The sequence below is a fragment of the Crocuta crocuta genome, unplaced genomic scaffold, assembly GCF_008692635.1.
Source record: "Crocuta crocuta isolate KB4526 unplaced genomic scaffold, BGI_CrCroc_1.0 scaffold237, whole genome shotgun sequence".
NCBI lineage: Eukaryota > Metazoa > Chordata > Mammalia > Carnivora > Hyaenidae > Crocuta > Crocuta crocuta.
The window spans coordinates 1,616,561-1,637,252 of record NW_027531914.1 but is presented as its reverse complement, the minus strand read 5'-3'; the positions used below and the strand labels follow the sequence as shown (position 1 = coordinate 1,637,252).

At 34.1% G+C, this 20,692-nt stretch overlaps 1 protein-coding gene and 1 non-coding gene across 16 annotated transcripts in view; both read left to right on the top strand.

Moving 5' to 3' along the window:
- Positions 1–20,692, top strand: part of SEC31A (SEC31 homolog A, COPII component) — a 72,567-nt gene that overhangs the window by 18,388 nt on the left and 33,487 nt on the right. For 7 of the 15 annotated variants that reach the window (XM_077774771.1, XM_077774758.1, XM_077774762.1 and 4 more), the window contains exons 7-16: positions 139–281; positions 1,730–1,829; positions 4,372–4,533; positions 4,725–4,877; positions 10,989–11,219; positions 12,247–12,321; positions 13,894–13,932; positions 14,442–14,519; positions 16,852–16,927; positions 17,354–17,532. In XM_077774771.1, the coding sequence (XP_077630897.1) occupies positions 139–281; positions 1,730–1,829; positions 4,372–4,533; positions 4,725–4,877; positions 10,989–11,219; positions 12,247–12,321; positions 13,894–13,932; positions 14,442–14,519; positions 16,852–16,927; positions 17,354–17,532 (1,236 nt within the window). The remainder of the gene's footprint in view (positions 1–138; positions 282–1,729; positions 1,830–4,371; positions 4,534–4,724; positions 4,878–10,988; positions 11,220–12,246; positions 12,322–13,893; positions 13,933–14,441; positions 14,520–16,851; positions 16,928–17,353; positions 17,533–20,692) is intronic. The other 8 variants (XM_077774766.1, XM_077774763.1, XM_077774769.1 and 5 more) reach the window with 3 other exon arrangements.
- On the top strand, positions 10,522–10,628 carry LOC144240474 (U6 spliceosomal RNA). Its single transcript, XR_013337738.1, has one exon. It is a non-coding gene; the product is annotated as a U6 spliceosomal RNA (small nuclear RNA).

The following is a 20,692-nucleotide window of genomic DNA, read 5'->3' as shown; positions in this document are numbered from 1 at the left end:
TTTTTTTTTTTTTTTAATAAACTAAGCCTGAGCTGATGTTTTCTACTGTTTGTTTCAACAAAGGCATATTCCTCAAGCTCATTTTGGCTCTTCATAAAGTAATAGGATTGATACAGTGTGAGCCTTAACTATCTGCAGATGCATTGCTCGGGGTTGGCGTGGCATCCTGATGTTGCAACTCAGATGGTCCTTGCCTCTGAGGATGATAGGTTACCAGTGGTCCAGATGTGGGATCTTCGCTTTGCTTCCTCTCCACTCCGTGTCTTGGAAAACCACGCCAGGTATCCTGCTGCTCTTCTAAGGAGCTTGAGTTATTTATTTGTAAAAAAACATTTACTTACTATTTTGAATTATCAGGTAATTATTTTTAAGTTAAGGAATCTGCTTTGTCTCTGTCCTGTAAAAGAGTAAATGGTTTTTATTTGAAGCGATAGTCATCCCATTTTCTGTTCCCAAAAATTCATATTGTACAGTACAAAAAGTGTTAAAGGATTTTCTACTACTTATTTCATGTAATAAATAATAGATCAAATTTCCAGTGTATCACAGCATTTTGGGACAACTCATGACATTGTACAACTTGATCTTTATTAGAGTCATTGTGCTTATGAAGAGTCTTTCCTAACATTCAATGACAAGCAACAGTTGAAAAGTTTGCTTTATTTCTGAGCTTTTATTTTAATTTAAAACCATTTTTGAGAAACTGGGTGGGTTATTCTGCTTTTAATTTTAATAAATGTGCAGATTCTCTAAAAAGATGTGAGGGGGTAGAGCGTGCGACTCTTGATCTCGGGGTTATGGAGTTTGAGCTCATCTTGGGTATAGAGATTACTTTAAAGAAATCTATAAAAATTAAAAGATAGGAGAAATTACTTGTGTGAGTTTTGGTAGCATTAAATTTAATTGGTAATTTGGCACATTTCCTATCATTGATATTCAGGTGTCTGGAGGTTTATACATATTTCTTCCATGGTTTTAAACAAGAAATAAATCCCTTTTAATGCTATAGTATTTTCTGGGGCAACTGGGTAGCTCGGTCTCTTAAGAGTCTGACTTTGGCTCAGGTCATGATCTTGCGGTTCGTGAGTTCAAGCCCCGCATTGAGCTCTGTGCTGACAACTCAGAGCCTGGAGACTGTTTCGGATTTTATGTCTTCCTCTCTCTGCCCCTCCCCTGCTCACACTGTGTCTCTGTCTCTCTCTAAATTAAATAAACATTAAAAAACATTGAAAAGAGTCTTTTTTTAAATAATTTTTTTTAATGTTTATTTTTGAGAGAAAGAGACAGAGTGTGAGCAGGGGAGGGGCAGAGAAAGAGGGAGACACAAGAGTCTGAAGCAGGCGCTAGGCTCTAAGCTGTCAGCACAGAGCCTGATGCAGGGCTCAAACTTACGAACCATGAGATCATGACCAGAGCCAAAGTTGGACACTTAACTGACTGAGCCACCCAGACACCCTGATTTTAACTTCTAAAAAATATAATGTTGAAAACAAAAGGCAATCTTAAACAATTTGAGTTCTTTTCCTATACTGTATTTCCCTGATTCTGGGAGGATATTGAATATCTTTTCAGTGATCAAAGAACATACACATTCCTAAAGTGCTTTCCAGAAAGATTATATGAAATTATACTTCTCTTAGCAGTATGTGTCTCAAAAGCCTCAGCAGGAATCATTTGGAGCCTTGGTTTTCTCAAGATTAAAAATTTCTTCACCTTGTGTTTTTTATAGAGGGATTTTGGCAATTGCTTGGAGCATGGCAGATCCTGAATTGTTGCTGAGCTGTGGAAAAGATGCTAAGATTCTCTGCTCCAACCCAAACACAGGAGAGGTATGGAGAGGAAATGTTTCTAAGGCTTGTAGCCACTATAATTTTATCTCTAGTTGAATAAGAAATTTTCCTTATGGATTCTTTAGGGCATTATTATAATTAAGGACCCAAGATGGAGATATGTGTAAAATGTTAATCTAGCAGAGATTTTATCAGGAACATTAAGCTCAGCTGTTTCTTCTAGGAAAATCATCCATTGAAGTAGTATATTTGAAATTAGTAATCATCTCCCACCCCCATTTCCAATCAAGGTGTTTACCTACCCTCAGAAATACTTGGTTTGATTTATTTAGCATGTGATTTCTGAAAATCCGTGTCTTCAAAGTAGGAGTGTTCAAGGTTTGATTTTTTTCCTGCTTTACCATTTCTGAAGATTGTGACTTTAGTAAATGCATGGGTTGTTTTGTTTTGTTTTATTTTTTTGTTTTTTAATGTTTATTTATTTTGAGAGAGACAGAGCATGCACAAGAGAGTGGCAGAGAGAGAGAGAGAGGGAATCCCAAGCCAACTCCATCCTCAGCATGGCCTAACATACGGATTGAACTCACAACTGTGAGATCACGACCTGAGCTGGTATCAAGAATTGGAGCCACCCAGGAGCCCCAGTAGATGTATATTTTCAATCTATATAATACTTCACAATATAATATTTGTCATATGTCCTTCCCATAGAAATTTAGATGTAGGAAATTTTACCCCTTATTAAATATAAATGTCGTAAACTATAACTTAATAATTGCTAAAAATTGATGGGCTAAAAAATCTTAACTCTTTTAAAAATTATTTTTCTTAACTGAATAAATGGTTTCCCTCTTTTTCAGTATTGAAGAAGAGGGATTTTTTTTTTAAGTTTTTAATTTCAGTTAGCTATCATACAGTGTTATATTAGTTTCAAGTGTACAATATGGTAATTCAACACTTTCATATATCACCCTGTGCTCATCACAAAGTGCACTCCTTAATCCCCATCACCTTTATTTAAGCCACCAACACCAGAGATATTAATTACAGTTTTTCAACTTTTACCTTTTATAATTAAGATAGATTATTATACATGTTTTGCTAGTTACTCTGATGGAATGCTAGCAAATATATCTTCATAGGTTTTAATGTATAATATTAAATCTATAGTATTAAAATAGAAACAAGCACTTTTGTTATTTGATTTGTGGTTTAAAATTTTCAGATGCAGTGATATCTGTAAGAATATAGAAACATTCAAGTTAGGGGACATAGGGACACCTGGGTGTCTCAGTCAATTAAGCATCCAACTCTTGGTTTCAGCTGAGGTCGTGATCTCACAGTTCATGAATTTGAGCCCACATCGTGCTCTGCATCGGCAATACAGAGCCTGCTTGGGGTTTTCTCTCTCCCTCTCTCTCTGCCCTTCCCCTGCTTGTGAGCACACGCTCTCTCTCTCAAACAATTTTTTTAAAAAGTTAGGGGACATAGGAGAAAAAAATTAAAATAGTAAGTTTTGCCTCATATGACTTATAGACCAAATAATAAAATCTTGCATTTTATACTGTGCCTTCCCAAATGAGTCAGAATCGTGGAAATTACTCTCAGTAGTCTTAATTATGTGATTTGACAAAATGAATTTTTACATATGATTAGTTGTGTGTGCTTAGAGTTTGAAGGAATAAACTTTTAATACGTGCTACAACTAAAAAGTTTAGTAGATTTTTATTCAAATGCCAATTAGGAATAGACTAGTGATTAAAATATGAATCTATGAGTTTTATCAACCATAAGCCTAAAGATGAGCAAGCTAAATACCTTTTCACTTAATTTTGTTTTCTTATAAAATAAAACATTCAAAACGTTTTGTCCCATGAGTCAAATTTAAGATAATTTGACTTACTTCTTATAACCATCAAACCTTTGCTCCTTATAGGCATCAGTTACCATCACACTAACTTTCAGTTAGCAATTATTACTGAGTTAGCAATAATTATTACATTGTAAATGTTTTATAGCAACCATTTTTTATAGTTTTTCCATATTTTTTCCTTTTAAAGAAAACTGTTTATGCTGAATCTGTTCCCATTTTGCAGTAATAAGAATGCTGCATATATGGTTTTGCTTGAGTAAAAGCCAAATTTCTCAGTGAATTCTTCTTGAGATTTTTTTTTTTTAATTTGGTCTTCAAATATTCTAAATAGGATTGTTTGGATCTTGGCAAACAAAACATTTGGGGAGGAGACCATTATCTTTGAGTTTAACAAGCTGACTCTAATAGATTTTTCTGGTCTTTCAGATGCACCCACTACTACCATTTCAATAAAAACAGGAAAACCTTAGATTTTAATATGCACTTATTCTAAATCTGATCAAAACTTTGAACAAGCATTCTTATTTCTATCATAATATATCATCATAATGGACTTCTAATATTTTAAACAAATATTTACAATTCTTTTTTCGTGGCTCAAGACTCTAAAAGGAATTATTTAAGCTGCACTTATTAATCATACTAATACAGGTGTTTTGGCTGTTAAGTGGCTGTACTGTTTTCTGACTTTTTGTTGTTGTTGCTTAGGTGTTATATGAACTTCCCACCAACACACAGTGGTGCTTTGATATTCAGTGGTGTCCCAGAAATCCTGCTGTCTTATCAGCTGCTTCCTTTGATGGGCGAATCAGTGTTTATTCTATCATGGGTGGGAGCGCAGATGGCTTAAGACAGAAACAAGTTGACAAGGTAATAAAAAGCATTAAGATTTTGAATCATAACAAATGAAAAAATTTTACCATGTATTATTTTGAAAATGACTTTACTATCAGTGCTACAGATTATTTGGATAATTGTGATAAAACTATTCCTTGAGTATGACTTAAAAACATGTAATGTAATCTCATATAAATTACAAATTCTTGCATTATTTTTTTTAGCTTTCATCGTCTTTCGGGAATCTTGATCCCTTTGGCACAGGACAGCCTCTTCCTCCATTACAAATTCCTCAGCAAACTGCTCAGCATAGTATAGTGTTGCCTCTGAAGAAGCCACCCAAGTGGATCCGAAGGCCTGTTGGTGCTTCATTTTCAGTAGGTGGATTTGTTTTTTATGGTCCATAAGCACAAAGGACTTCTCTTAGTAAAGGGTTCTTATAGGAACACTCAGATAGAAGAAGATTGAATTTGAGATATGTTTGTAGACTTTCCATTATTCAAAATGGTTTCTCAGGAAAAATAGGACTTTCTTTTTTACTTTGAATTGTGGTAAAATATGCATAACATAAAATTTACCATGTTAACCATTTAGAAATATACAGTTCAGTGAATGGCATTAAGTACATTTACATCGTAGTACAACCTTCACACTGTCCATCCCATTAATAAACTTGCCTTCCTTCTCTTTGTTTCCTTCATAACTTTTTTCATTTTCATCATTATTTTTTTTGGAGGAAGGTGTATCTGTGTGTCTTCCTTATCCTTCCTTCTCTTTATTCCTCCCTTCTAACTTTTTTAATTGCCAATTTCTTTTTTTTATGGTGAAAATATGTAACATTAAATTTATCATTGTAACCATGTTTAAGTGTAAATTACAGTGTATTAACCATATACATTTGTTGCACAACAGATCTCCAGAACTTTTTTATCTTGTAAAACTTAAACTCTTTTCCTACTGAACAACAATTGCTCGTTTTCCCCTTCCTTACCCCTGGTAATCACGTTGTACTTTCTGTTTCTATGAGTTTGACAACTTTAGATACCTCATATAAATGGAATCATGCATTATTTGTCTTTTGGTAATTGGTTTGTTTCACGTAGCATAATGTCCTCAAGGTGTTGCAGTGCCTGACAAGATTTCCTACTTTTAAAAGGCTGAAAAGTAGTCCACATTTTCTTTACCTATTAATTTGTCAGTGGACATTTAGTTTGCTTCTACCTCTTGCTATTATGAATAATGCTGCAAGGAACATTTGTGTGCAAATATGTCTTTGAGATCCTGTTTTCAGTTGTTTTAGATATATACCCAGAAGTGGGATTGCTGGATCTTATGGTAACTCTATTTTAATTTTTTGAGAAGTCTCCATACTGTTTCCCATAGTGGCTGTACCATTTTACATTCCCATGAACAGTGCACACGGGTTCTAATTTCTCCACATTCCCACTAGAGTGCTAGTTTTTTTCTTTTTTTAGATAACTGTCATCCTAATGGATGTGAGATGATATCTCATTGTGGTTTGATTTACATTTTCCTAATGATTAGTGATGGGGAGCATCTTTTCATGTATCTGTTAGCCATTTGTATGTCATCTTTGGAGAAATGTCTGTTCAAGTCCTTTGCTCATTTTTTAGTCAGGTTGTTTTTGGGTTTTTTGGTCACTGAGTTGTAGGAGTTCTTTATGGATTCTGAATGTTAACTCCTACTAGTTAAATGATTTGTAAATATTTTCTCTCATTCTGTAGGTGGCTCTTTTACTCTATTGATTGTTTACTGCTGTACAGAAACCTCATTTGTCTATTTTTGCTTTTGTTGCCTGTGCTTTTGGTATTATCTATATCATTGTCAAATTAATGTCCTCAAACTTCAGCTTAGAAAACTCTGGTAGACCAGAAAGAAGAAGTAAAGAAGTCTTTTCCTTAATATTCTTATTTCACTACTGTTTTTAAGTCTTGTATAGAACAGACCATTTTTCCAGTGTTGGGTTACTTTCTTCATACAACCTACAAGTAAAATAAGATTTCATTAGTAGTAATATTAATAGCTAAAGTGTATTTTTTAATTAATTATTTATTTATTTCATATAACTTATTGTCAAATTGGCTTACATACAACACCCAGTGCTCATCCCAGCAAGTGCTCTCCTCAACACCCATTACCCACTTTCTCCTCCCTTCCATCACCCATCAACCCTCAGTTTGTTCTCTGTATTTAAGAGTCTCCTATGGTTTGCCTCCCTCCCTCTCTGTTTGTAACTATTTTTTTTCTCCTCCCCTCCCCTCATGGTCTTGTGTTAAGTTTCTCAAGATCCACGTATGAATGAAAATATATGATATCAGTCTTCCTCTGACTGACTTTTTTCACTTAGCACAACATCCTCCAGCTCCATCCATGTTGTTGCAAATGGCAGGATTTCATTCTTTCTCATTGCCAAGTAGTATCCCATTGTATATATAAACCACATCTTCTTTATCCATTCATCAGTCGATGGACATTTAGGCTCTTTCCAAAATTTGGCTATTTGTTGAAAGCTCTGGTATAAATATTAGGGTACATGTACCCCTATGCATCAGCACTCCTGTATCCCTTGGGAAAATTCCTAGCAGTGCTATTGCTGGGTCATAGGGGAGTTTTAGTTTTTTGAGGAACCTCCACACTTTTCCAGAGCAGCTGCACCAGTTTGCATTCCCACCAACGGTGCAGGAGGGTTCCCGTTTCTCCACATCCTCTCTAGCATCTGCAGTTTCCTGATTAGTTCATTTTAGCCAGTCTGACTGGTGTGAGGTGGTATCTCGGTGTGGCTTTGATTTGTATTTCCCTGATGATAAGTGACATTGAGTATTGTTTCGTGTGTCTATTGGACATCTGGATGTCTTCTTTGGAAAAGTGTCCATTCATGTCTTCTCCCAATTTCTTCACTAGATGATTTATTTTTTGAGTGTGGAGTTTGGTGAGTTCTTTATAGAGTTTGGATACTAGCCCTTTACCTGATAAGTCATTTGCAAATATCTTTTCCTGTTCTGTCAGGTGCCTTTTGGTTTTATTGATTGTTTCCTTGGCAGTTCAGAAGCTTTTTATCTTGATGAGGTCCCAATAGTTCATTTTTGCTTTTAATTCCCTTGCCTTCAGAGAAGTGTTGAATAAGAAATTGCTGTGGCTGAGGTCAAAGCAGTTGTTGCCTGCTTTCTCCTCTAGGGTTTTCATGGTTTTCTGTCTCACATTTAGGTCTTTCATCTATTTTTGGTTTATTTTTGTGTATGGTGTAAGAATGTGGTCCAGTTCCTTTCTTCTGCATGTTGCTGTCCGGTTCACCCAGCACCATTTGCTAAAGAGACTGTCTTTTTCCATTGGGTACTCTTTCCTGCTTTGTCAAAGATTAGTTGGCCATACATTTGTGGGTCCAATTCTGGGTTCTCTGTTCTATTCAATTGGTCTATGTGTCTGTTTTTGTGCCAAAACTGTATTGTTTTTAATAGCTAAAGTATATTTATGTACTGGGTGCCAGGCACTGTTGTAGTAAGTATTTTGCATATAGTAACTCACTTAATTCTCACAACTGTTTATAAAATAGCTATTACTATTATATCCATTTTGTAGATAAAGAGAGGCACAGAGAAGTTAAAGAATGTGTCTCATCTTACCCATATAAAGATTTTAGCTCTTCTTCTGCCAGTCTAATCTGATGCCTACTTTGCGTAATGATGAGAGTGAGTCTTGGTAATAATTCCTAAAACTAAGATATTAAGCTTACATCATATGAGTTGGCTGGCTGGCTCAGTCGGTAGAACATGAGACTCTTGGTCTTGAGGTCATAAGTTCAAGTCCCACACTGCAAGTAGAGATTACTTAAAAAAAAAACAAACATATTATCCAACTTCCCATCATTGTAACAGAATTTATACACATCATAGAATTCTGTATGTTCATGTTTACCAAAACTGAATGAATGATCTCTGCAGCTGCTATTGAGTTCTTGCTATCATTCTTCTATTAATCAGGCTTAGAACTTTTCCTTTGGCCTCTTGTTTTCATTTCTTAGGTCCAAATATTCCTCTTTTGATAAATCTTTTGGATTTAATTCTTCCTTTTACATTGTGGTTACTCTGCCTAATTTTTCATCTTTTCAAACTAAGCTGTTAGATGATTACATGTCTATTATTTGTCTATTCCCCCTCCAATCCAACGACATACTCTAGATTAATTTTCCTAAAATAGACCTTTGATTATGTCACTCATAAATCCATATTGGGGATTTAATTAGCCTCATCATTCCCGTTTAGTTTTCTCTATTATCTGCTACTGCCTTTGAAGTTATTCCTTTATGACTTTCCACTTTCTTTACTGAATCCTAATCATTCATCCTGTTAGTTCCTTCTTCCGTAAGTAATTAAAATGATTATTTTTATAAAATTGTACATGTACAAGGTTTAAAAGAAAACCAAACTGTACAAAATTTCTTTCCAAATTTTTTATTTCTACCAATTTTTGTAAATTACAGTATTTTCATATTGTTAAGACTTTAAAAATATTTTTATTGTGTTCAGTATCCACATTTGTTTTGGTTGATTTGAAAAAATGCTGACTAACAAGCAACACATCATTATTGCAGTTACGTAGCATTATATTGTTACATAGAACCAAGTAAATGGGTAAATCTTGTGAAACCCAGTTTAGGTCTTGGTTTTGGAGGATGCAGTTTTCACCAACTCCCCTAAAACTTGGGGAAACCTAGCAGTTTTACCTTTCTGTGAAGTTCCATATTCTGTGTGGTATTATCTACACCACGTTGAGAACTTATAAGTGCCTGTTGTTTCAGTTGTATTTTCATGTTAAATTCCCTAAAGATAGTGGTTTATGTTTTCTTGGTATTTCCTAGAGTGGGTGACATAACAAAAACTTTGAACATAGTAGACATTTAAAAAGATAAGTTTATGTGGGCACCTGGGTGGCTCACTTGGTTAAGGGCCTGACTTTAGCTCAGGTCATGATCTCGTGATTCATGAGTTTGAGCCCTACATGGGGTTCTGTGCTGACAGCTCAGAGCCTGGAGCCTGATTCAGATTCTGTGTCCCACCATTATCTCTCTGCCCCTCCCCTGCTCGCATTCTGCCTCTCTCAAAAATATATAAGCATTAAAAAAAAAAGGTAAGTTTATGTAAAAACCATAATACTGATACAAAAATTACTGAGTATGAAGGATGAGATTTGGTCCTGTGCTTCTTCACCTGTAATTATTTGTATAAATAAAACAGATTATTAACTGTCTACTTGCTATATTCAAGGTACTGTAGGTACTGTAGGAGATAGAAGACCAAGTAGATACAAAACCACAGAACCGTCCTTGGAAATATAGAGGAGGCAGAACTTTGCATCTACTCTCCTAGGGTTTTCACCTGGGCCTGAGAATTAAATTGACATAAGACAAATTAACAGGAGAAAAGCATACAAATTTTTATGTATACCTGGCCCCTCACTGGGAAATGAAAATACAAGCAAATAGCAAAAAAAACCTAAGTGCTTATATACTAGGTTGAACAAAAAACGGCAGTTGTAACTAAAATATTTAGAGAGTCTAAAGGAAGATAATTGTTATTTAACAAGGTCCGCTTGTACAAATTTCTCTCAGCCTGACTCCTACCTCTGGTGGTAAGAATGTTTCTTTCCCTCTTGAATAGAGAGGGCAACTCTCACAAGGGAGGAAGTTTCATTTACTGCTTTTAGGAAGAAAAGAGAAGGCCAGGAGTACCTCAGTGGCTCAGNTCCTCCCCCAGCTCATTCTCTCTCTCTCTCTCTCTCTCAAAATAAATAAACTGTAAAAATATATATTTAAAAAAAAAAAAGAGGAGGTCAGGGTGCCTTTCTTTCCTGCTGTTTTTTCAAGTAGTATTTAGCTCCAAATAGTCCTTATGCCAAGTGGCATATTTTGGAGGGGCATATTCTGCCACCCTTTAAAACTTAGAGCCTAGGACAGAAGGCGAGGCCTATACATATAGCTAATAGTCAAATCAAAAGAGATCTATAGTGCTCGCTTGAGCAGTACATACAATAAAATTGGAGCAATACAGAAAAGATTAGCATGGCTTCTGCACAAGGGTGACCTGCAAATTCGTGAAGCGTTCTGCATTTTAAAAGAAAAAAAAAGATCTGTAATATATTAAGGGCAGCATCTGAGGTGGAAGAGGTGACATTTGATTTGCCTGGGCCTTAAAGAGAAGTAACATTGAGTATGTGGAAGTTAGTAAAAACAAGTAGGTGAGAAATAATGGGGCACAGCAAGTAGTACATTTTATCTAGAAGGTAGTTGGTAATAAGCATAGTAATTGAATATCAGGGTCAGACGTGGAGTATGGAGACTATGCCAGCTAATTTTATCCAGAGTGGTAAAAATTAAGGCCATAGTTCTCTCCTTTAGCAGGTTTTACAGTAAGCACAGGTTTTGGCCTTTTTCTTGGGGTTCAACCTGACTTTGTTCATTTGTCCTTTTCTAGTTTGGAGGCAAACTGGTTACCTTTGAGAATGTCAAAATGCCGTCCCAGCAGGGAGCTGAGCAGCAGCAGCAGCACGTGTTCATTAGTCAGGTTGTAACAGAAAAGGAATTCCTCAGCCGATCGGACCAACTTCAGCAAGTTGTGCAGTCACAAGGATTTGTCAATTATTGTCAGAAAAAAATTGATGCTTCTCAGACGGAGTTTGAAAAAAACGTATGGTCCTTTTTGAAGGTAAAGTTGGTATTAAAACCATTTCATTATCTGCAGAGTTAACTCTTCCCATTATATTCTAAATCTGTCTTAATAAAGAAATTATTGCAAGATTGTGATTTCAGGAGCTTCATGATGAAATTAAAGACACGTGAAGACCACACGACCATATTTTTACGTCAGGTTCTCTGCTTTGAAAAACCTAATAAGAAGTACTTTTTTTATAAGTAAAAAGCAATATAACAGTTGCATTTAAGTGAGAGAGACATTATATTCAGCAGATCTGTTTTAAAATTATAACATAGAGCTTAGTATAATAGAAATCCAGAATATTTAATTTCTGTAGTAGATCCAGTTAAGGAAAATGGGAAAAGAGGGAAAGGTTACAGGGGAGAGAAGTTAAAGGCATTTCTCATTCCTTTTTACTGCATTGCATTTAAGACAGTAGAAAATAGAGATTTCTGGCTGGTCATTTTGCCTCCAGTGGAATGTCTGTTTCTTGAATTTTCCAAAGAGATCTTGAATATAACAAGGTTAACTTCTAAAATTATAGAATTTCATATCTTGTAATTATGAATTTGGGGAAGGAGTTTTAAGACATTGACTGTTCCACATAGTGTTGGGTTCTGCATGCATGTAACCATTGGGTGTGACTTAGTTTGTGTTTACAAAAATTGTAGTTTAATGTGAACTTTGGCATGCCTGGCTGGTTCTGTTGGTAGAGCATTTGATTCTTGATCTTGGGGATCATGAGTTCAAGCCCCACAATAGGCATAGGGCTCACTTAAAAAATAAAAGTAAGCTTTATTTAACAAGGATAATTAATTACTAGTATACTTAATATTTAAAAAGTAACCTGTTTAAATAAAATGATTTTGGAGATTCTTTCAGTGAGTCTTCTATACAATAGATATAGAAAGCTTTCTTTGATACACTAGACTTTAGTAGACCTTATTTTTGATTATTTTTCATAATTCTACTTGGAATTTGATCAGTTAATTAAAACTTTAAATGTAGGTATTTATTTCAAGACTGTCTTTTTTTAAAGGTAAATTTTGAGGATGATTCTCGGGGGAAATACCTTGAACTTCTAGGATACAGAAAAGAAGACCTAGGAAAGAAGGTAAATTTCTGGGAAAGGTTAAAAGGCTGTGCTTATACAAGTAAATATGTAGCATAGGTGTTCTTTTTTATAAACTTCCACACAGATAATCTCAAATATTTAGTAAATATTTAATAAGAATATGTGTTGAGTTGCTAAAGTTCTAAATACATATTATTAAATGTGTAACTCCACCTTGTACCTGGATTTAGAAGTCGCAAGAACCACCTTTAATTGAAACTTGATTTAATGAGCTGTGTCGTATCAGGTAGAATTGGGCCTTGAAAGAAAGAGAATAGGTTCTGAACTTCAAACACTGGAAATAACACTTAGATTTTAAGAGGGTGTGTGTAACCAATGACCCTGGGGAAAAAGAAAAAGGGGAAACTGTTAGAGATTACCCCATGTTCACTACAGCTTAAGTAATGAAGAATAGAATACTATTTGAAGTTACCACAATTTTCTGCCCTCGTTCTTTATGCCTTTAGCCCACATTCCCAAGCTCTGTTACTGAGTTGGTCTAGCTGACAAACAGTAAATATTTTGGAACAAGGGCAGTTTATTGTACTGACCCTGAATAAACAAAAGTCTGACTGATTTGCTTAATTATTTTGACTTTAAAAAAAAGATTCCCTTTTAAAAAGAGAAAGTCCTGGGGTGCTCAGGTGGTTTAATCAGTTAAACGTCTGACTTCAGCTCAGGTCATGATCTCGCGGGTTCATGAGTTTGAGTCCTGCATAGGGCTCTGTACTGACAGTGAAGAGCTGCTTTGGATCCTTTCTCTCCTTCTCTTTCTGCCTCTCTCTCTCTCTTTCTCTCTCTCTCAAAAGTAAAACATTAAAAAAATAAATAAAAATAAAAAGAAAGTCCTTTTCCAGTTTTTCATTCTTCTCAAAGAGGGGCTTAATTAATCATCCCACAGTATTGACACGAGCAGCATGAAAAACACTCTGACTTTGAAAACCTTGAAGGAAATATTTTAGATTCTTTGTGTAATTTGTATTAGCCCTTGTTCTTTCAGAGTGTCTAAAGTTTTCTGTAGCATTGCAGAGTTGTTGCATATGTGATACAGCTTACAGACTATGTACTGTGAGCAGTGCTGAGCACAATGAAGATTTGTGACCCTTCGATGTCACATCACAGCTCTACCACTTATTGGCTGTGTGTCTTTGCTCATTCCTTTAGATTTTTTTTATATTTAATTTTATTATTAGTCTAAAGCTCTCAGTGCTGTAACTTTTAGGTTTATAAGAGATTAATATGAAAGTTTTACTGAATACCCAATAGCAAAAATGAGGAAATAGAATCTGTTCATGAAGATACTTGTAATAACAGTTCTTTCCCTAGTCCCTAGTGAGTACCTGAAGACATTTTTAAAAATTAATTATAGTTATTTAAAACAAACCAAAAGAAAGCATTCTTGTTTTGAGGTTAGGTTCGTGATTGAATAGCAGATTTTATTCTTTTAAACACACCATCCTTGATCTGAACTTTTGTGGATTTTGCCAGTGAAAATAGAGAAAGAGGTGAGCATTTGCTATATGCGTTGAAATAGAATTCCGTGTAGTAGGTGAGTTGTTGTTTTTATTTCAGATTGCTTTGGCCTTGAACAAAGTGGATGGACCCGATGTGGTAAGAAGGCCTTTAAAAATAGCTACCTTCCAGAAATTTGGTTTAGGTCATAACACAGAAGGAAGTGTAATTTAAAAAATATGTCTGTTTTACTGCTTTACAGTGTAAAAATAAATGCTAATTGTAGATATTTTAATAAGTGAAAAACTATCATCATTTTAAAATAGTAGAAGTTTAGCTGATAGAGCATTCTTTTCTCTTAACAATATTTGAATTTTGCAAAAGAGGAAAAACAGTATCAGTGACTGCTCAGATACTTAAGGTTAAGATCTTTGTTCCCAAGGGACTTTTGATGGGGGCTGGGGGAGAGAGAGAAAGGAAAGTCTCGGCAATCATGGCTCTTTGCTTTTCCTCTATTAGTGTTTCTTAAATAAATTTACTTAGTGTTGCTTCTTATGATTAAACTAGCTCTAAATTTGGTTGGTTGGGTCTTTTGTTTTCCTTGTTTACTAATATTCTTTTAATGCTGCATTCTTCAACTTCCTCTGTAATTGTTTTGTGTACCAAAGGCTCTTAAAGACTCTGACCCAGTAGCACAGAGTGATGGGGAGGAGAGCCCTGCTGCTGAAGAGCAGCTCTTGGGAGAGGTACTTATTTTTTTCATTTTTAATTACATTGGGAAAGTATGTGGTATTTGTTTATCTCACACTGAAATATGGAAAATCTGCTTGACTGCTTGTTCCAGAATGAAATTGGAATATATTATTTTCTTAGAGATTTTGGGGGTAGGAGTCTATTTACTAGTGTAACAGAACTATCGTCAATGAAGTCTTTAGTCCTCTGACCTAGCTTCTGGATTATATGTCTTAAAATTAACAGTTGACATGAGATTGACTTAATTTGGTCAATGGGTATCAGCATGTCAAAATGAAAAGAGATGTTGCTTAGAAATCCACAATGCATTGCATGTAAAGTTAAATGTTTTTTCTTGACACATTAATATTTAGGACCTGTGATCAGTGAGTGACAAAGGCTTCTAGATTAGTCTTGAACTTTGACTTAAGGTGTAGAAATGTCCACTAATTTGAACTGTCATGATTTATTGATTGACATGATAAACGTGTCATGCATTATAGTTGACAATTTTTATAACCAGTTAAAAAGAGTCCTTGAACACAGAGTTGTATCGTTAATTTTTTCCTTTTGTTTTTCTGGGTTTTTTTTTAACCACTACTAAATAATTCTGTACTTTTCTTGCTTCCTAATTATATTTCACCTTGGACAATTAATCAACAAGTTCTTGTTTCTCACCTCATCTTTGACTTTGTCATTGTTCTTTCTGGTATGGAGATACCCTGACTATGGGATGTCTCTTACAATCCTTTGCTAAGTTATAAAAGTAGTTCATCAGTAAATTTAGACTTTTACAAAGTAATTATTAAAAAACAACTTTCCTTAGAAGTGGATCTTCTGACATTTATTTATTCTGAAAATAGAGAATATGTGTAAAATCTTAGTGAAACTTTGAATCACTCTTGGGAATACCTATACAGAACTGTAGGATACATTGAAGAAATGTACTTTCATTTATATACAACTAGATTAACTATGTATTATCAAATAGAGGGCCGTTTGGAAATACACTTTTGAATTAATAGATCAGAATAATATGCACTTAACAAAATGAGAGACACCAAATGGTATTCCAAAAAATTCTGTTTAAGGAGATGGGATATCTCCTTTACTGTGATAATGCTATTTTTTTATCAGACAGAGTAATTTACATGTTGAAAATACTCAATAAGTAATCAGCTGGTTTTTTTTACCATTATTTACATTTCAGAAGTCAATAAACAAGAGTTTATTAATTGTTTTCTTATAAGGCAAATTTGAAAATTGTGAGTTAAAAAAAAGAAAACTTTTTTTTGTTAAGTTAGTGAATATAATCAGATCAGTGTCTGATTTATTTATTAATAGGAATACTTTAAGTTCTACATTTTTTTTTAAAGTTCTAAAATGCTTCCTTTTAATTAGGGAGTTAAGGTTTTAGTTATTCTTCTGTAATAGTCAATATTGACTAATTAAGCATTGATGCTGCTCTGCTCTGCACTAAAATTCCCCAATCCAAAAATGCCCTGACTTTGAATACTAGGTGTTTACATTTGGATGCATAGGTAACACACACAGAAGATAACTGTTTTATCTCCTGTAAGACAGCAATCTTTTTCTTTAAAATTTTCTCTATCATCTCTTTAATATATTTTATTTTTGTCTTCTTGTGAATTTTTATGTCTAGAACAGAAAGCATTTAAACTATTTGCCAACAGTATGCCTTCATTATGTTTCTTTTCTTCTAAAGAAAGAAAATATACTTACAAGTAGTATCAGAAACTTAGAACAGTGTATCTTTTTACCAGACCAACCTGCTAATGCAGATACAACTAATTTAAGAGAATATAAAGACTGTAATTGAATTTGAGTATATTCAAACAGTCTTTTGTATAACATTTGTATAAGGGCACCAAGTGATTTTTATTTTCCTTTCATGACTGATTCAATTAAAACAAAAAGACCTTATAACTAAACCTAATGGACAGAAATATTTAGACATAGAAAAGTTTAGATGTGTAGACGCAGAGTGGTTTTAAAAATCTAAATGTGGTAACATTAAAAACGTGTATTTTGCTTGTTTCAAGCTCCTCTTATTTGAAGTATCTAAGAAAACAAACATTCTTCAATAATTTCTGAACTCCAGTAACGGATATGTAGTTTGTTTAACATTCCTGATGACCTTGGATTTTATTTATAATGTATAATGGGAGTTAATACTTAGGAAAGTCTTGGATCTGAGAACTTTTCTGGAATAACTGCTCATGTCATCTAGTCAGTAGGTGAATAATCATATATAAATTTTGTTTTACCAGTAAATTACTCCACAGTTTCACTCTGGCTAAATTGCTGCCCTTTCCGTCTCTTTAGTGCATTAAAGAGGGAAAACAAGAATCTGAATTTCTACCACCAGCAGGAGGAACATTTAACATCTCCATCAGTGGTGGTAAGTACTTATTTCATTTTATTTTTAACTATTTGAAAGCACATAGTCCTTAAATTTAAGTTACAAATGTTTGGTGACAAGTGGTTAGAGGGTTGAAAACAAGAACCCAGTTATTTAGTATATGTAATCAGTGTCTTGGAGATAATGGTATGTTCTGACATCTATGTGGTAAAAACTGTGCAGTGATCTCTGTTATTCCAGTGTAAACAATCTGAAAAATGTGTTCTTTTACCTGATTTTACTTACATGAATCTCAGTATATTTCCATAGATCTCAACAGTTTGTGTTAGAAATTGATCCCCTAATAATATTCACAAATTAGCATTGTTTTCTCTTTTGTGTGTGCATGTAAAAGTTGGTATGTATAAGATTTTTTCTTTTAAGAAAACTTTTTTTTAATTTGGGTGTATTATTTCTTTATTGCAGATATTGATGGTTTAATCACTCAGGCTTTGCTGACGGGTAACTTTGAGAGTGCTGTTGACCTTTGTTTACATGATAATCGCATGGCTGATGCCATCATCTTGGCCATAGCAGGTGGACAAGAACTTTTGGCTCGAACCCAGAAAAAATACTTTGCAAAGTCCCAGAGCAAAATTACCAGGGTATGTTATTTTAAAAATAGATAAACTATAACACTTTTCTGATTATAAAAGAAATACATTCTTACTGTAGATAATTGATATGCAGAAAACAGCAAAAAAAACAAAAACAAAACACAAATAAACCCCACCCATAGTTCCTTGAACCTGAAATAGTTATTGTTGATAGTTTTGCATTGTTTTTATTTTTTGTACTTTGTATATATAATTTTTTGATGAAAAGTACTTTTCATATTTTTTTTGTAGAAAAGTTAGAACATAGAAAAATGTAAAGGTAAATATTTTAATTTTTAAATTCTAATTCTTCCAGGGGCGCCTGGGTGGCTTAGTCGGTTAAGTGTCCGACTTTCGCTTAGGTCATGATATCACGGTTGGTGGGTTCGAGCCCTGCATCGGGCTCTGTGCTGACTGCCAGCTCAGAGCCTGGAGTCTGCTTCAGATTCTGTGTCTCCCTCTCTCTCTGACCCTCCCCTGCTCACGCAAAAAAAAAAACAAAACATAAAAAAATAAATAAATAAATTCTAATTCTTCCATCAAATTGGTACATACGCTTTTATACCTCTTTCTGTAGAGGTATTTGTATTTGTAGAATTTTTTAAAACAGAATCAGGATCATATATATATATGTATATATGTGTGTAGTTTTGTTTATACATATTACTATTTAAATGGTTTACCAGATCAGTAAAGATTCCTACAAAAATTAATTGCTCTATAATGCTTTGTAGTAAAGATACATATTATTCCTGTTATTTTGAGTTGTTTCGTTTTCAATATTTTCCTAACATAGATAGTGATTAAACATCTTTGTTGTGCCTAGGGATTTTGTATGATTTGTAATTATTTAATGAAGGTGTATTCTGTTCTACTGATCTATGTGTCTATTTTTGTTCCAGTACCATACTGTTTTGATCACTACAGCTTTGTAATATAACTTGAAGTCCAGAATTATGATGCCTCCAGCTTTGCTATCCTTTTTCAAGTTGCTTTGTTTATTTAGGGCCTTTTGTGTTTCCATACAAATTTTAGGATTGTTTATTCTAGTTCTGTGGAAAATGCTGTTGGCATTTTGATAGGGATTACATTAAATGCATAGATTGCTTTAGGTAATACAGACATTTTAATAATATTTTTCTCCCAGTCCATGAGCCTGGAATATCTTTCCATTTCTTTGTGTCATCTTCAATTTCTTTCATTAGTGTTTTATAATTTTCAGTATTTTATAATTTGGTTAGGTTTATTCCTATGTATTTTATGGTACAATTGTAAATGGGATTGATTCCTTAATTTCTCTTTCTACTGCCTCATTATTGGTGTCTAGAAATGCAATAGACTTCTGTACGTTGATTTTGTATCCTATGGCTTCACTGAATTCATGGGTCAGTTGTAGCAATTATTTGGTGGACTCTTTTGGATTTTCTACATAGAGTATCGTGTCATCTGCAAATAGTGAAAGTTTTACTTCTTCCTTGCCAATTTGGATGCATTTTATTTCTTTTTGTTGTCTGATTGCTGTGGATAAGACTTCCAATACTATGTTGAATAAAAGTGGTGAGAGTGGACATTGCTATCTTGTTCCTTACTGTAGAGGAACAGTTCTCAGTTTTTCCCCATTTAGGGTGATATTAGCTGTGAGTTTTCATAAAAGGCTTTTATTATGTTGAGGTATGTTCCTTCTAAACTTAGTTTTTATCATGAATGGATGTTGTGCTTTGTCAGGTGCCTTTTTTGTATCTATTGAAAGGATCATAAGGTTCCTATCCTTTCTCTTATTGATGTGATGTGTCACGTTGATTGATTTGTGAATATTGAACCACTCTAGCAGCCCAGGAATAAATCCCACTTGATTGTGGTGAATAATTTTTTAAAATATATTGTTCAATTTGATTTGCTAGTATTTTGCTGAGGATTTTTGCATCTATGCTCGTCAGAGATAGTGGCCTGTAGTTCTTTTTTTGTATTGTCTTTATCTGATTTTGGTATCAGGGTAATGCTGGCCTCATAGGATGAACTTGGAAGTTTATCTTTTCTCTCTTTTGGAATAATTTGAGAAGAATAGTTACAGAATTGGGTAGAATTCATCTGTGAAACCATCTGTTCCTGGACTTGTTTTTTGATTACTGATTCACTTTCTTTGCTGGTTATCAGTCTGTTCAAATTTTCTATTTCTACTTAAGTTTTGGTAGTTTATGTTTCTAGGAATTTACCTGTTTCTTCTAAGATGCCTAATTTGTTGACGTATAGATTTTTCATAATATTCTTATAATTGTTTGTATTACTATGATGTTGGTGGTTATTTCTTCTCTCTCATTTGTGATTTTATTTATTTGGGTCCTTTCTCTTTTCTTTTTCGTAAGTCTGGCTAGAGATCTATCAATTAATTTTTCCAAAGAAACAGCTCCTGGTTTCATTGATTTGTTCTATATATATATATTTTTTAAGTTTCTATGTCACTTATTTCTTCTCTAATCTTAATTATTTTCTTCATTCTTTTGGTCTTAGGTTTCATTTGTTGTTTTTTATCTAGCTTCTTTAGGTTCAAGGTTAGGTTATTTGGTTATTTTGCTCGCTTCTTGAGGTAGGCCTATATTGAGGTAGGCATAAACTTCCTGCTTAGAACCATTTTTGCTGCATCCTAGAGATTTTGGACTGTCGTGTTTTTATTTTCATTTGTTTCCATGTACTTTTAAAATTTCTTCTTTTATTTCCTAGTTGACCTATTTATTATTTAGTAACATGTTATTTAACTCCCATGTATTTGTGATCTTTGCAGATTTTTTTCCGTAGGGCTGACTTGTAGTTTCATAGCATTGTGGTCAGAAAAGATGCGTAGTATGACTTCAGGTTTTTTGTATTTGTTGAGGCCTATTTTGTGACCCAATATGAGTCTATTCTGAAGAATGGTTTTTTTTTTTAATTTTTTTTATTAAGTTTATTTATTTTGATCGAGGGAATGGGAGAGAAAGACACACAGAGAGAAAGAATCCATGCAGGCTTTGCGTTGTCAGCACAGAGCCCGATGCGGAGCTTGAACTCATGAACCATGAGACCATGACCTGAGCTGAAATCAAGTCTGCTGCTTAACCAACTGAACCACCTGGGCGCCCCTCTGGAGAATGCTCTCTGTGCACTCAAAAAGAATGTGTATTCTGCTGCTTTAGGA